We start from the raw sequence: 17,394 nt of genomic DNA on the forward strand, positions 1-17,394 counted from the left end.
CTCGACCATTTTTACATGTACTCTCATAATGTTTTCTTCCTCTTCGAGGTACCGTCTTGCAAGAGAGCATCGGGCTGAGTAGTCCGGTGGCCGGCCTGATGGTGGGCATCCTGATCACAGTCCTCGTGCAGAGTTCATCCACGTCCACCTCAATCATTGTCTCCATGACTGCTGCTGGATGTAAGTTCCACACACACATCAAGTATAGGATAGGATTGAAATAAATGTTGTGTCGTGTTAACAAGTGAAAAAGAATACTGTAGTGTGTAGCGCCAGGGTCCTTCAAAGCCCAGCCTTAACCGGTCGACCACCATCACTATGGGTATACGTAACGAGTCTTAGCCTCCAAATGAGAGCATTAATGTATTATTGGAAGAACCAAGTCACGAAATAAACGAATCAAAGCCGAAGGATTGCGTGAAACAAATGCAAACCCCAATTACTATGTAGCAGAGGGAGCTTAAATCGAAAACTTAGAGTAAGAGTTGGTAAAAATGATAAAGAGACGATAAAAGGGTCACGGTAGTCCAGGGGGTAGAGCATTGGACCACTGACCGGAGGGTCCGGGTTCGATTCCCGGGAAATGCACCTTCAGCTCCACCCAAGCTATGTGATCTTTCGGGTACCTGATCTTTATGGGAAACCATAGCTGGCACAGGGAAAGGACCTGGCCCCCCTACCCTGATGTGTGAATTTCACGCGCCGTCGGGCTTAGTACTGGGTGAACTCTACCGTCGCCTACCAAACCGACCTTCGGACTGATTACTGTGTTTATTTTTTTTTTAAGTAATGATAAGTAATGAAGAGACCTAGGAGGATCTGTGTGAAATTACCCAATTCATTTCCATACAAATGTATTATAAATTGAATGCATGCATGTAACGATGTACAAGTAATTGTATATGTATACCTCATACATGCTGAGGTCTCCTTCCTTCTTTAGCTCATTAAGGTGGCTCTTGCCTCGGGGTGATTTATTTCAGCTATCCTGAAAATGTCACTGGAGCATCTTTGAAGTAATGTTGACCGACTGAGATGTTTTAAATTACGTAACTTTTTTCCCGTTGCCAATTTGTGTTTCACATATTTATTCCCTAGAGTTTGTACTTTTAAAATGAATACTTAATTGACATCCTAAAAGCGATCAATTGAATAAATAAATACCTTCCAAGTATAAGAAAATATATTAGGAAATGACTTGATATCTCCCAGGCATATCATTGCAATAAAATATACATCAAACAGAGTATTTTTTACTGGAATTTTGAAGAACTGAACTTTGGAAATATTTCGCCATCAGCTGAAAATTATGCCATATTTCACGCAGAAGTTGTTTAATTGATTTAAAATAAAAAAGGCTAAAAAACTATAACAGGTGAAGTATTTCATATATATGAGCAGTATTTTAGACGAAAAGGGATCATAGTATCGACAATAGGGGCGGCATTGCGTCAGCAAAAGAGGCATTTGCAAAGAAGAGAATTGATGGCGGGTCCCCTGAGTAAAGGTGCGAGAAAAAGATTAGTAAAGAATTAAAATATTGAACGAATGGGTTTTGTGAATGACACCTGGCCTTTGTGGCTAGAGGAAGTGCGTAGATTTGAGTCTTTTGACATGTGGGTGTGGGGGACAATGGAGAAAGTAAGTTGGACTGAGTGATAATAAACGCCGAGATTTCAAATGGAGTAGGCGAAGAGAGGAAGTTACCGGAGGAAATCCGAAAAAGGCAGAGAAAGTGGATGTAGAAAATATTGAGGAATACGGGGGCGTTAAAGTTCATGATGTAAGGGAAGCGGAGTTGTGGAAGGAAGAGAGTAGGTATTTTAAACAGTATGAAGACAAGAAGATCCCCATACTACGTCCATGATCCACAGATCCACGTATTCTCCACCTCTCTTCATGGCGTCCAGCACTCTATTATTCCCCTCAATTTGCTCAACATCCTCCCCTCTATCAAAGTTATCAACGTATCATTACCTTTCGATATAACCAGCATCCATTTTTCTTGCCTATCTGCTTGGAACTTCTTCCTACTATGCTGCATTCCTCTCTCTTCTTTCCCATACCTCTTCCTCATATGTCATAGGATGCTCGAGATGATAAATTACTCGTTGAATTTTTGTCGAGTTTTTTTTCTGTTCGGAGATGAAAGCAACCTTTTGGCCATTACGAAGCGAAAAATGAGAAAAAAAATAATTGAGAGACGTCATGGCAAGAGTGGTGTTTCGTGCATCGTATACCATCATCCGGAACGCTGCGGGCGTGGGCAAACACGCTAGCCATCGCAAAAGAGAATTTGCGGGAATGGTTTGCTACGGATCATTGATGCGTGTAAGATCACACATGCACTCCCTCGCATTGTCCTCGATCTCAAAAGAATGATTTGTAGGTTATAATTTGTTTCTAGAGTCCCTCAATGACATTGTTGAAATGGTGTGACATTTCTTAAAATCTTTTGTAAAAATTGAATAACAGACAACTTGGGTGCTATTCATTGGTGTATGAGTAGCTTCTAATGACTTAATTTAAGATTGAACAATAGTTGAAGATGCGTCTTCTGTTTTACGTAATTTAAAAAATTTATTTTAAAGTTTAGGTAATCCATTAAAAAAAGTACATCTGGCTACATTTGCAGTGTAGTTGAGTAATTAACTTACAAGTATGTAACAAGTCCTCGATAATGGCATTTCATCATCATCATTGGTCGTTCAATCCTAAGATTGGTTAACTGCTATTTGATGCTAATTTACTTACTACCTGGTATTTTTGGCAATTTACTTTCTTCTTTACTTATCCCATGCATTTATCCATTGGTCTTCCTCTTGGGACGTTTCCCTCCATTTTTCCTTTTATTATAATCTTCACGAATCCATTGTGCCTCAGGGTGTGGCCAATCCATCTGGTTCTTCAATTCTCTATGGTATCCCATAAGGTCCGTTCTTCGTCTATTCTTCTGTATACTTCTTCATTTCTTATTTTATCCGTCCATGTGATCATACGCATCCTCCTCCAGCACCAGGTTTCGAGGGCTTCTAGTCTTTTCCGGTCTACTTTTCCGATGGTCCATGCTTCTGATCCATAGAGTGCCACGCTCCACACGAATGTTTTCACGAATTGTTTCCTCGTCGGTAGTTCTATCTACTTGGAACACAGCAGTTGTCTTTTCATTGCGAATGCTCTCTTAGCTTGGGCTATTCTTCGCTTGATGTCTGTAGTACTTCCTCCGTCCCATGTGATGATACTTCCGAGATAGGTGAAGGAATCCAATTTCTCTAATTTTTGTCCTTTCGGTGTGACTACGATATTCCGGTTCTCTCTTCCACATACTAGGATTTTAGTCTTCGTCTTGTTTCCGATAATGGCACATTGTGTTGAAATCATGGTCAATTCGATACAATACAAGGTCAGGATTAAGGGTGAAAGCTTACATAGGTTACCATTTTACTTTAGCATATCGGTGATGAGTTGTAGAAGGCCACATTTTTATAATCGTCCCAGAAAATATTCCAATTACTTGCGTATGGGGCGAACGCACAAAGTTTGGAGTTGAAACTGACTCCAGCATTGAAGAGAATCGAGTTAGTGCTGTGCTTAATCTATTGGCTTCCCACCCTAAGTCCCCGCGTTCGAATCCAGGAGGTGGTAATAACTTTCAGAGGTTTCACGTCTACTTTGGTGTAACGTGAGGGTCACTTCAAGTGAAGCACGCCGTCAGTCGGATAAGACGTCAAATTGTGCGACCTCGTGTCGTCTTTCGTTTACATGTAGTAGGCTGCGGTGGGCGCCGGATTTATCACCAACAATTCTTCCCCCGTTCACTGAAAATCCTACCTCTCACAAATTCACCACCTTTCTCTAATTACCCGAATGACCTCAGCCATCGGTCGCTTCTCTAATTACCACCACAAAGGGATGGAAATCTCTCGACTTACTCGATTCAATCGAACGTCAAACATGGTAATAATAATAAATGAATCCAATTGAACCTTGGCTCTGCTTCAAGAGAAGCTATTAACTGAAAATCAATTCACAACGTACCAGTGGTGCATGCTTGGTGGTTTCAAGCTACCCATGTACTATTACAAAAACCCAGAAACACACTCTAGAGACGATTCGCCACCGCTCTCCCTTGACTACCCGCTAGCTGATCCCTAACCATTCCGATCGCGTACCTTTCCACCGATTGCTCCCGCGCCCCTCCTCCCCCTCGAACCTTTCCGCCCCTCCTTTCCAACCCTTCGCTTCCTTTCAGGTTGTACGGCGCTGGATTTGTATGCACCCTGCCGGACGCTCGCTTCAGGGCCCACCTGCGATTTAAGCGCCGTGCGTGGCCAAGGGCTCCGTCCATCCCGGGCTCTTGCGGTGCTAAAGGCGAAGGCGATTGAAGCGGATGGCGACTCGTGCGAATTGGATTTTTAAACGTTGCGCAACATGCATTCCTATGTGTGAGGGTGCTTGGCATTGTGAGAGGGGGGAAGGCATAACATTACATTCCGGTGGCGGAGGCGATAACCGGAGGCGGATGGGAAGATATGAACGGGAAAGCCGAAAGAACAATTCTTAAACCCCTGCTATTTTTTCCTCCGCTTTTTTACTTCCGATTCGAACGATGATAGTGATACTGACTACCTTCGTCCTTCTGAAATGTTTACACTGACAATAAAGAAGCCGTTTGATCTTTATGTAGTATTTCGTCCATATTAGAGCTATTTGCGAGATCAGCTACGAGATCAGTTACGAAATCAGTTACGAGATATGTGGATGATCAAACGTTAGTTAGCCAGTCGGACAAAGGGTTACAATCATTACTTAGTGCATTGCAGAATCAGTGTGATGGGTATGGGATGAGAATTAATCATGAGAAAACAAAGATAATGAGATTTTGAAGGAATACGTATGAAGGGTAAGATAAACTAGAACAGAGGGCCGAGAACCGAGTAAGTGGTAGGACTCATTTTCTTATTTGGCTAGAGTGAATTTTCTTGGGAATAACATTTGAGGTGGTTTCCCGTTGCCTTCCTCAATAGTGTTTTTAATGCGATACCATCGCTCAAATGGCCGTCACAATGAGGCCAGATGCCTTGGCAGCCGCCGCACTGAGGAAAAGACGCTGCGTGGACTACCTCCTTCTGGCATGGGTGACCCTATCAGAAGCAAATATCATTGCACCCGGCAGCACAGCTCTGGGGTCATCGGATCGAGCAAGCTCTTTCTTCGAGTGAAGTTTGTAGTTCAAAGGGAAGAAAGGAGAGAAAAATAAATTTTAAAAACTTTAAATATCAAAAACAATTAAATAAAGGGAATTACAATTGGAGAACTCTGCCAGCAGAATTCCATCCAATGACGCACAAGAACTTTAAAAATGATCGAAGCATTTTTTTATATTTAGTAAGATATCTATCTATACATGCATTTATTTATAATTATCAGAAGATGTAAAAATAAATGGGGTTTTATTATTTTTTAAATATTTATTTCCCCCTCTTTTTCATTAATGCTGTCATTATAGTCTGTTATTTACAATGGATTATGCTTATTTTTACTTATATTATATAATTATGCATATCTTTTACTTATTGTTATTGTTATAAACGAGGTGTGTTAAAAAAGTAAGGTGACTTTATATTTTCATGAAAAAATATTAATTTTTTCTTAAATATTCAAGTATTCCCCTTCAAAGTAATCCCCCACAGATATGATACACTTGTGCCAACGCTTTTTCCAATCCTCGAAGTAATTCTGATTTGCACTTTTTGGCATAACCTTGAGCTCTTCAAGCGTTGCAGCCTTCATCTCCTCAATCGTTGCAAATCTCCATCCTTTCATAGTATCTTCAGTTTTGAGTTCATGAAAAAGTCGCAAGGGGGAAAATCCGGTGAATATGGTGGCTGAGGCATAATTTTGATGTTGTTTTGGGCAAAAAGTCATGCTCATTCGACGGTTCTTCCGGTCAAAATTAAGCAGTTCGGAACAAACTTCGTTGACACATGTCTCATGCCCAAAACATCCGGCAAAATAGCATGGCACGAGCCAACCGATATGCTAACATCCTCAGCAACTTCTCTAGTGGTGATTCAAAGATTTTTAAAAACAATTTTCTTCACTGCTTCAATATTTTCATCTGTTGTTGACGTACTGGGGCGTCCAGAGCGAGGTTCGCCATTGGCATCTTCTCGGCCATCTTGGAAGAGCTTTTATCACTCATAAACATTATTTACTCATAGCAGACATGCGTATGCCACGTTCAACATTCAATATCAAATATTTTGGAGAACTTCATTCTATTTTTCCACAAATGTTGATCAAAATTCTTTGGTCCATTTTTTATAGCAGAAAATCGCCGAGCACGTCTACCATTCATATCTGTCAATTACAAACTAACTATGCAATATTTTTGATACTGTAAACAAAAGTTTGGACATATGTACCAACATAATAAAATAAAAAAATCTAAAATCGAATGTATGTTGCCCGCGAAATTTGAAAAGTCACCTTATTTATTGAATAGACCTCGTATATTTTCATTCATGATCAGCATACAGCATTACAGTGAAATCTGTAACTGTCTAAATAATTTTGATCTCGTGTTGTCCATGCTTATGGGAGTGGAAGTCCTTTGTTCGGTCCGTGTTCTGTCTCACAGTGCATCATTTGCTATTGACGTCTGTTTTTGTCTCTTCCCATTGGTCCCCAATTCCCTTTCATCCCCGTTATTTGTTTTCCCCTTTGCTGATACTCCCCGCAGAGTGACGGAACTAATGCATATCATTATTTACACTCTTCATCCGCCTTTTTTTTATTTCTTTTCTCTGTTCAACCTTTGTCCCTTTTCCACAAAATAAGTATGTGATGGCGACTGTGAGCTATCGTAATAAGAATAAATTTTACATGAAATCTTCTGAAGTCTTGTGCATGGAAAAAAATCCACAGTTCTCATGAAAATCATTGGTAATCGCTCCAGTTTTCCGAGTAATTCCCAAGAAAGTGATACATTTATATTAGGGCGGTGGTCTGACAGGAAAATCAGATTTATTATATCTTGCAAACATTTTTGACGCTCAATGAATAAAGGTGTGGATACAAATTCAATTGGGAAGGATGTCGCCGGTAATTTATTCTTTGATTATTTTCTCCATTTTTATTCATTCTATGTGTCTATTTTACTATGCACGGGAGTCGAGTGTAAATTTTCGGGGGATGGAAGGATGTTGAGTTGCCGTTTTCGACGAAACTATTCGATACGGAAGTGATGCTTGGGTGATAGGGATTAGTATACTGTGATGAATAAACTCATTCCTCAAAATGAAGGCAGAGTTTTCACTCCCAGAGATATACTCTGAGAGTCTTTCACACCCTCGTTCGAACGAGGCCATTTGAGTTATCTGAATATCTATAAAGAAGAGCTGCAAGCTCGAAGGTTTCTTTGATAGGCGACGATAGACCTCAATATGAAATCGACTCGTGCAGAGAGTGTTCCGCTGCGTTGGACATTCTAAGAGAATGGATGATGGTATATGTATGAGAGACGAGTAAATGGTTTGAGATGGAGTAATATACTTAAAAAGTCACGAGACTACGAGTACGAGAAATATACGATGCCACGAGAACAGGAGAAGAGTATATATAATATACAACGAATGAATGCGGCAGAGGCGGAATATGTACGTAAGGACAGGGCAGTATGAAAGAAATTAATAAAAGGGAGTTTTTAAGCTGCAGTCTCAGGGCTTAGTGTAAGTTTTCCGTGGACCCTGGCACTATATATTACTGTAATCTTAGGCCCTAACCACGTGCGGCATGATACACAATATAATTGAGCCCCATCCTACATACTTGTATTATAGTAACATGTTTTTTTTTAGCTCTTTGTACTTTCTAACTCCCATAATGTCACGCAAAACTCTTGTTATTTTCCTCCTCCTACGTGTACATCGATTTCCCAGCATTCTCCTCTCAATCACTGTCTTCAGCATCCCATTGACTCTCAGTATATCCTGCATCCACTTGTCCTGCCTTCTTATAATTTATCCCAACAAACTTCTCTATCTCCGTCATACCCAAAACCTCATTTTGAAAAGGAGTCAAAATTGTTGCATTTATTTTTGTTCAAAATTTTATGATTATGAATATCAATAAATATATTATTCATAATTAATGGTTAATTAAAATTAATTAATAATTAAATGTATACTAATAATGCATTAATTGTAAAATAACATTATTTTTTCAAAAGTATTTTCTTCGTATTTGTCTTCACGGACTAATATTAAAATCAGTTTTTCCACTTAGCACACCTCGAAAGGGAACGGCCTGAATGAAATGAACGCATATATGTTATTCGAATGCAGTCGTGATTGCCCGCCCTACCCACACACCTCAGCGGTCGCGCGCTACCCACGGTAACCAGTGCTGAGACAGCAAGAATGAATGGCTTTTCACCAACGCGGTGGACCGTTGCTCCGCAAATTTTCCGCTCGCTTCCCGAGTTTAATTTCCTTTCATTTCCATTCGGAAGTGTCCTCTCCTCTCGTCTCCGGGCACGCCAGAATGCTTTCTGCACACGCAGGACTCGCCCTTCCCGTCACGTCGTAACAAGCGGCGATCATCTAACGAGCCATAAACCGCGAGGATTTGCCCCTTGAATCGCCTCCGAGAGTCTTAACCCCTCCTCCTCTCTTTCTCCCACCCTCTAGTGCTGGACGTGAGAGCGGGGATCCCCGTGGTGATGGGCGCCAACGTGGGCACCTCAGTCACCAGCACCATCGTGTCCTTCAGCCACGCAGGCCAGAGGGAGGACTTCGGCCGGGCTTTCTCCGGCGCCACCGTCCACGACTGTTTCAACTGGCTCACTGTCCTCGTGCTCCTCCCGCTGGAGATCACCACAGGTGAGTGGGCGATCGGGAGGAAGTGGGGGGAGTCCCCCGATTTCGCCGACATGTATCTCAAAGATTCCCGTCGATTTGCATGCCTTCCGAAGGTAGTCTTTCACGTAATCTATAGTATCTACCTCCGACCATGCAGACGTCAGGGACCGCTGAACTCACAATTTTTAATTCAGCGCAACGCTGACTTGAGTTTTCTAAAACACAAAAATGGTATAGTAAAACAAATAAATGTTAAATTTTTATAATATAATGTAAAGAAAATGTCCATGTCACTGAATCGAAATGCCTAAACACTTGTTCAATTTTCTCCAACCAAGAATTTTATCTTTAGCAGTTGCCCAAACTATACTATTTTCTGCCAACCTCCCCCCCCTACTACTCCCTCTTAGTTCTTTCGCCAACATCTTCCATTGCCTTCCTCTCGTAGTTCATCCCTAAGCCTTCCTCTGCGATTCTTCCCCTCTCTTTTATTATTGTCCTAACGTTTAATTATAGAAATTTGTTTGAATGTAGCAAATTGGTGACTGTGATACTTGTTGCTGATGAGAATTTTACATTCGAGGACACGTGATAATAATGCTTCATTAACTATTTAGTTTATACTTTATATATGATTTCCCCCCTCTATCCTTTCATTTCCACTCAATTTGCCTCCCATCCAATTTTCATGCCTTCCTTCACGAACGCAGGCAGGAAAGACTAATGAAGCAATTAAAAATTGTAATAATTCGCCTTAAGTTTTGTGAAAACTTAAGAGACTGGGCGTTCTTCTAACAAAATGGAGGACCTAAATCAGGCTTTAACACGAGAGTTACGACAGCGTGTTCCTGTCTACGTATTTTACCCTAGAATGTAATGTAAAACAAAATAACAACGCTCCAATATCCAACGCAAAAAATGTAAGCTACGCCAAATTTTCTATGGAGAGGGAGGAACTTGTCATAACGTTCTGACCTTCTACCTCTTCTCTCTTCTACTACGAATCATATTCGAAAAGCAAGAGCCGTTTTCTTACACGCATTTGAATATTGGTAAGTGAGAATAAAGTTGAACGCATGCAGTGCCATTGATCGATTGTTTCCGAAGCCACTCAGGTTATTGTTTTGATTCGGTCGTCGTTTGCCTGTCGGTCAATGCGGACAACATTGTCCGTGAAAATCGTTGCGAAGTGTGTGCTGTGATTCAATTTACGTGTACAAAAGGATCATCAGCTACCCAAATTCATCGAGAATGGTGCCTTTTTTATTGACCTAAAATAATGAGTGTAGGAAATGTTAGAGAATGGTGCCGAAACTTCAAAAATTGCTGCCCAAATGTCCATGATGAAGAGTGGAGTGACAGGCCCAGTGTAAAGACTGATGAAATTCTTCAACGAGTGGACCAAGAACTGTGATCTCATCGACAATTGAAGATTAAATTTGCTCCGGTCGATAAACTCACTCTTGTTGGACGCACAGCTATTTACACGTTTGATAAGGAAAAGCTCAGATATCGCAAATTGTGTGCAAGGTGGGTACCGAAAATGCCTATCGACTCACATAAAGAGCAAGTAATGTTGAGGGAACGAGCCTTTTTGGAACGCTATCGACAATATTGGTCGCCCACTCTACAGCTCCGACCTTGCACCCAACAAATATTTCCTCTTCTGGGCATTTGGAACAGTGGTTTGGTGGACAACGGTTTGAAACGATGAGGAACTCAAGACCGACGGTGACACCTGGTTCAATTCCTAGACGGCGAACTTCTATGCTGAGCTATGACAGAAGATCCTGCAGCGTTACAAAAAGTGCTTAGAAGTGAACGGCCATTATGTAGAAAAGTGAAGTAGGTTTGTAGGAAACTAAAACTGTCAATAAGTTTTTTTTCAAACGAAAATCTTTTGTGAACAAACGGGTCTAACATTTTGAAAAGAGCCCTCGTATTTGTGACATTCTCCAATTTAAAATTATAATATTTCCTTCCTGCGGCTTGGCGGTAAATTTCACAAGTTCTTGGCGTGCAAATTGAATTCATTAAAGCATGAATATTCTCTTTGCATTCAGTTTTCAGCAAAAAAAACCACATCCGCGTTGGAGCACCATTATTTTATTTCTTAGTCATTAGTATTGTTCCTTGGTTTGAAATGAGGGCTGTTTTGTCCATTCCGATGAAGGTTCCTCACGCGATGGCGGAGCGGAACGTTTGCACCCACCAATGAGGAAGAAGCTTACATTAAAAGCACGGAATAAAAGGTCCAATGACTGACGGATAAAACCGGAAGGCGTCATTGTTGGACCACTCTTCCGCCTCTGCTGTTTCCGTCTCTCCTCTTTCCACTCCGACTGGATTCGCACATCTGACTCCCACGACACGCAGAGCCGCGGGCGACGGTGCCATTACCTTCGAGGGGGAAAGGAACGATATGCAATTGCATCAAGAAACAAAATGACCGGAAAAGCCGACTTATACTCGGGAGTTTGCTTAACGCCGTTAAATATTTTGCGGTAAAAGCTTTTGAAGTGTTAAGTTTGGTGTTATTCGGGGATTTAAACAGCTCCAATTAATTATCAGCCAAGTGCCCTAAGTTCGAAATAATTTATCTTACGCCATTAAATGAGGCATAGCAGGCTGAAAATTGGTTCGAGCTCTTGTGAAAAATATGTGTGTTTACGTTCCACTGTTTGTATTTTAAATGTATTCATGTCTTTTATTTATTATTTGGCATTAGTCTGAATACAATCCTTTTTGGCGTTAACATCGGACTATTAATAATTACAAACACTCAAGCCCTAAGGGGAGGAAAATCCACCCAGGTGGGAATCGAACCCGCGACCCTTATGTTGGCAGATGAGGACGTTACCCCTCCGCCGCTGGGCTGGCATTAATTCGTTCGCGATATCTCTTAAATCCAAAGACGAAGTAATGGTCACAAATACCGTAATTCCTGGATATTATACATTCTTATCGAATTATAAGGCATTACATGAAGTCAGTCACTTGGTTAGTGCGAGGATTGAATGCATTGATAATTTATCGACTGGAGAACGGGGGCACTCAACTTATGGGTTTTATTTGATAAAGTTCAAGCCTTAACTTAATAAAGATTTTTTTAGTCCTCCGCCTTAAAAGTTATTCCATATAGATCCCGTTTCTCTCCTTTTAACGCTAATTTTGCCTCTCCCTGCATGCCAAACCGGAACCACAGAACAAGGATAGCCTTAATCTCTGCGGGAACGTTTATTCTAAAACAAACACACGAGCAGAGAAGTAAGTTTCGGATCGGAGCTAAGCACTTTGGCGCCCTTTTGGGGCCAATGTGTCATCGGCCCCACTACACACCCTTAGCGATAAATGCTAAGAATAGACTCTGCTCTTAGACGACCTACGTGGTCGCATTAATCGCCGAAACGATACGTGTGTTCTTCTTTAGAGCAGACAGCCCCCTGCTAGCTCACTAGTCATATTAAACATGGGTACGGAAGTACATTAGTATTAGGCCCCTCAGTTAGATTGAAAATATAAACAATTAATTCTAAAAGTTGGCGAGGATGCATCTTGGAAGCAGGCTCTTTTCTGATCCCAAATTCTCCTTCACAGCAACAGGACGCAAAAAATCCTTCTCCGCTCTAAAAATCTTACGAGATTAGAGTGAATCCCTCAGCCAGGGTTTATCAAAATGGCCCCAGAGGCTGAACGATCCATGAAAAGAAATTCAAGTATCCAATTCAGAACTAAATGTCGATCAGTCAGGGACGTGATGCTTTTGTGTCTTGAGTGTAAGTTTTATTTCCTCCTTCACCTCCATCCAGGGACGGTCTAGGAATTGTCGAAGGAAACAGTTCCGAACCGTCTCGAAAAACTCGAGAGGTAAAAGGTCTGTCCCAAATGTAGTATGGCTTATTTTTTCCCGGATAGACAGACGGACAGGCGATGGTTTCTCTAGATGGGTTCGATGGATGGAAGTCTAAGGAAAGGAAGTTGGATTCCAGGACTTGGCGGAGTGAGGAACGTTCGTTTGCGAAACCTCGGAGCGTAACGCGACCTCGTGACGCTCCGTCATGATCTGGAACAACGCTACGCCATCAAATTTTGCGAGAAACTGGGCAAAACCGAGAAAGAGACTCATGGCATACTCAAGGCAGCTTATGGTGATAACACCATGGGTGTTTTTCTGTGGCACTAGTTGTTTCGGGAGGGTAGAGAAGATGTTGTAGACGCCGTACGTTCAGGGCACCCTTGGACGTCAAAAAGGGACAAACATTTTGCAAGAGGATTTTTTGGACAGGGATCGCAGATTAACTGTTCGCATTGTTTCTAGTGAATTTTCCCGAATATGTAAACTAGTGTGCACAGATTGAACCTTAATATTTTCCTCATTCTTCTTCTAGGCGTCCGGCATAGGCTTCTCTCATAGCTCACACTTTTAAGTACACATCTCTTCAAATTTATACCCAATACATTATTCATTTCATTCAAATTTCATCATTTTTCCCTAGCATCTCATTGTAATTGCCCTTAATCTCTCTTCTCTCCTGCTTTTGTTATCCATGTCTCTCAGCCATAGACAGTAAACTCCAAATTAATCCTTAAACTACGCAACGGTAATTCCCGGAAATCAGCATGGATTCATCAGTAAATTCCAAATGCCTATACTACCTTGATCAAAAATTTCCCGGAATTTATTCAGAAAATTAAAAATACAAGTTTATTCATCTAAATCTATATTGTCCCCTTCAAAGTAATCCCCATCGACTGCAACACACTTATGCCAGCGCTTGATCCAATCCTCGAAACATTTTTTATATTCGGTTTTCGGTATGTCCATCAGTGCTTCCTGCGATTTTTCCATTACTTCCTCTCGGCTGCTAAAACGCGTTCCCCGTAATGGTTTTTTAACTCGATTGAACAGAAAGAAGTCACAGGGAGCCAAATCAGGTGAATTCGGTGGCTGTTGGATGGTATTTGTTGCATTTTTCGTCAAAAAATTACGAATAATGATAGCACTGTGCGACGGTGCGTTATCATGGTGCAAAATCCACGAGTTTTCTGCCCACATTTCTGGTCTCTTTCGGCGAATTGCTTCACGCAAACGTCTCATAACGCCCAAATAATACTCTTTGTTTACTGTCTGGCCTTCTGGCAAAAATTCATGATGCACTACACCGTTGTAATCCATGAAAACCGTCAGCATTGCCTTCTTTTTTGACTGAAAACGACGTGGTTTTTTTGGTCTCGGCTCATTTGGTGAACGCCATTCACTTGCCTGATGTCTGGATTGCGTGTCGTACTCATAAACCCACGTCTCGTCTCCAGTAATGATCCTTTTGATGAATGTGGGATCGGATTCAGCCTCGCAAATCATGTCTTTTGCGACGTCAACACGGTCTCTTTTTTGCATGAAATTGAGGTCTTTTGGCATGCTACACGACGGAAACCCAAATCATTAACCACAATGTCTTGGGCGGATCCATAGGCAATGTTCAAGTCCTCCGCTATTTCTCTGATGGTTAATTTGCGGTTATTGACCAACATTTCTTTTACTTTATCAATTTTTTCACCGACTTTCGATGTCGATGGTCTGCCACTGCGTTCATCATCTTCGATTGACTCACGACCACTTCTGAACCGCTCGTGCCACTGGTAAACGACCGTTTTTTTAGAGAATCGTTGCCGAAACACTTTTCCAACATTTCCAACGTCCGTGCACCACTAAATCCGTTTTTACGCAAAATTTAATACAAGTTCGTTGTTGCAAATTTAAATCCATTTCTGCAATTGTAAAAAATCGCCAACACACACAGAGATAGATGTACTCTTGGCTACGTAACTTTTGCAAATGTCAAGTTATGACACTAAGATTTAATGGGAATATCAACAACAGATGTACCAATTTAACAAAAAAAACAGAACTCAAATCGGAACGATGGGAGCGCCACACGGTGGTTATTCCGGGAACTTTTTGATCGAGGTAGTATGTATTACTGCTTCTTCCCTTAAAGTAAGAATGGTTTATTAGCGGCCAGTAGTTATTTCATATGATAGGAAGCCTTCTTCATTATTACTCTACATATCCCCCTAGCTTCATCTACCATTCATTATGTTGCTATCCATATAGTAGAGCTCATCCACTTTTTCCAGTATTTAACCGAGTTTCCTTTGTGATTTTTTCAAGGTTATCTCTTCCACTTCCACAGCAGATCATTAACTTGATATTATACTCATGCATGTTGAGGTTGTGCTTTTCCGTCCAATTCTTCCCTCTGGCTAATACTGTAGTTCCTCGAAAATAAGCCCTAGCACGATTTCCAGAATTACCATAACCATAAGCTCCAGATAGGATCATTACCAGATTGGAAGCATTTTGATACGTCCATTGCAATGTGCAACGGACATATTGAATTATAAAAAAAATAACTAACATATTATTATATATGAAAAAATAATACTGTTTACATATTCCTTTAATGTTTGTGAATTAAGAAACAAGACATCTCGTGAAAGTGAGCCCTAACGTGTTTCTTGGGAAAAAAGAACTGTGGGACCTTTAGAATTATATTTAAGGAAAGACTGTAGATATAATTCTTATCAGGTGTTCTCAGCCAGCATAATGATGTCTTTTGCAAAAATGTAACATAAGCCAATCCAGCAAATTTATCACCTCCTTAAGTTGTGCTGCTCGAACCCTTTAGATTGTGATGGAAATTTCCCTATAATTAATATTCTCCTTCTCAAATTGAGTCACTAAGCACTGCGGTGAAACATCTTAACTGATGACTGCCAAGCCTTCCCCAAAGTCCTGGATGGCAGCCAGTACCTTAAAAACTATGCTTCAGTCTAATAAAGTTTCTGTGCAACAATCTGTTAAAAATATTAATCCACCCTATTTGAACTTCCTACCCATGTCCTGTGACCCTTAAAACAGTCAAAAATGTGTTTTCACGCAAATCGTATTGAAATTGGGTTATTGGCAAACTGTATATGTGGCCTGGCACACTGTGTGCATATGGAGGAAAGGAGCTCCAATGAGGTAGCTGTAGTGATACAAGGAATAGAGTATTCTGAAGAAAGATTTCACTCAGAGCATTCACTTCTTCTGAAGAAGAGGATGTTATGTTATGACTTATGTATCTAATGTAAATTTATTTTAAAAACAAAATAACACTATGCATTTTCTCATTATTGTCCTCTTCTCTTTATGAAAGGCTACCTGTTTCACACCTCTGAAGCGATAGTAAACTCCCTTTCATATGGCAAAGAATCAGGTGGCATTGGAGTTAACATCTTAAAACAAGCAACAGATCCCTTCACACGATGCATTGTGCAGGTAAGCAATGAGATTTGTGGATGTATTATTTTTTATAAGTAAAAGGGATATGAACCTTGCTATCTTTATTGCTAGCAGATTATGCTTCATCATATTCAAAACATATTAGTCACTCCCATTATGACCACTTCTTATTTGACATATTCCATTTTCATCCACAGTTCGATTAATATTATATCACGGAAATGTATATTTGCACTTAATATTTTAACTTGGTCATAAATAATTTACCAGTGAAAATTTTAATTTAAATGGATTGAATTCAGTTTTAAGAAAATGAAACTCAGCCCTTAGCAATTCTCAGCCAAATGTACCTCTATTTATCTCCCATTCTCTTTGGAGTGTCCATGTCCATGTATCAATCCATACCTAAATGGGGACAGGGACCAAAATATTGCACCATTCTGTAATGTCTCAATTAAAGAGAAAAAGGTTTTAGAGATGAATGGAAAATAAAATGATTTGTGGTACTCCACTGTAGGGAATATTATGTAATTAACAGGATATGTTCAAAAATACTCGTTTAGGCTAAGGATCTGGTATGAAATAATATTAAGGGATCGCTATATGAAAACATATTCCTCAACCAGGTCAATTTGACAGGTATGGGTAGATGTCACCTGATTACTCAGGTCACCCATATGGTGTGTGAAAGTACCATGTTCAGAGTTTGGAGCTAGTTCCTCTCTCTGCTCTGCATGAGGTTTTCCAAGAATGACTGAAGATAAAAAAGGAATGAAAATATGGTATTTCACATTTGGCAGGCCCTGTTTAATTGATTCAGCATGATTTTGGGACCCACTGGAGAAGCTGTTGATAGAGTCAGAGTGTCCTAAAAAAGTCATTTGAAAATGTCATTTCATCAGCAGAGCTGAAAAATGTCAAAGAGAAACATGATTATTGTTCATGCTTGTTTATTATTATTTTTTATTGCCTCACTTACATATTGCTTCACCCTTATTCATTACCATTAATATGTATGGAATTTTAAGGCCAATTAGTCAAAGTGGTCATGAACAATAACACAAAAAGAGTCACTCATAATGATGCATATGTTATTTATTCTTTACTTCTAGCTGAACAGTACGGTTATCACTGCATGGTCCCAGAATAATCCAGAATTTGATAATGCAACTCTTCTAAAAACATGGTGTAAAAAGGACAACAGTACAGGAGAGCTGATAGAATGTAAGTCGACCTTGGTGC

At 40.4% G+C, this 17,394-nt stretch overlaps 1 protein-coding gene across 1 annotated transcript in view; it reads left to right on the forward strand.

Moving 5' to 3' along the window:
* LOC139686785 (sodium-dependent phosphate transport protein 2A-like) overlaps positions 1-17,394 on the forward strand; it is a 101,418-nt gene that overhangs the window by 76,870 nt on the left and 7,154 nt on the right. The window contains exons 4-7 of the mRNA XM_071583829.1: positions 49-180; positions 8,694-8,885; positions 16,067-16,188; positions 17,265-17,376. Coding sequence (XP_071439930.1) covers positions 49-180; positions 8,694-8,885; positions 16,067-16,188; positions 17,265-17,376 — 558 coding nt within the window. The remainder of the gene's footprint in view (positions 1-48; positions 181-8,693; positions 8,886-16,066; positions 16,189-17,264; positions 17,377-17,394) is intronic.

The sequence above is a fragment of the Hetaerina americana genome, unplaced genomic scaffold (assembly GCF_022747635.1).
Source record: "Hetaerina americana unplaced genomic scaffold, ioHetAmer1.1.p SCAF_15, whole genome shotgun sequence".
NCBI classification, from domain to species: Eukaryota; Metazoa; Arthropoda; class Insecta; order Odonata; family Calopterygidae; genus Hetaerina; species Hetaerina americana.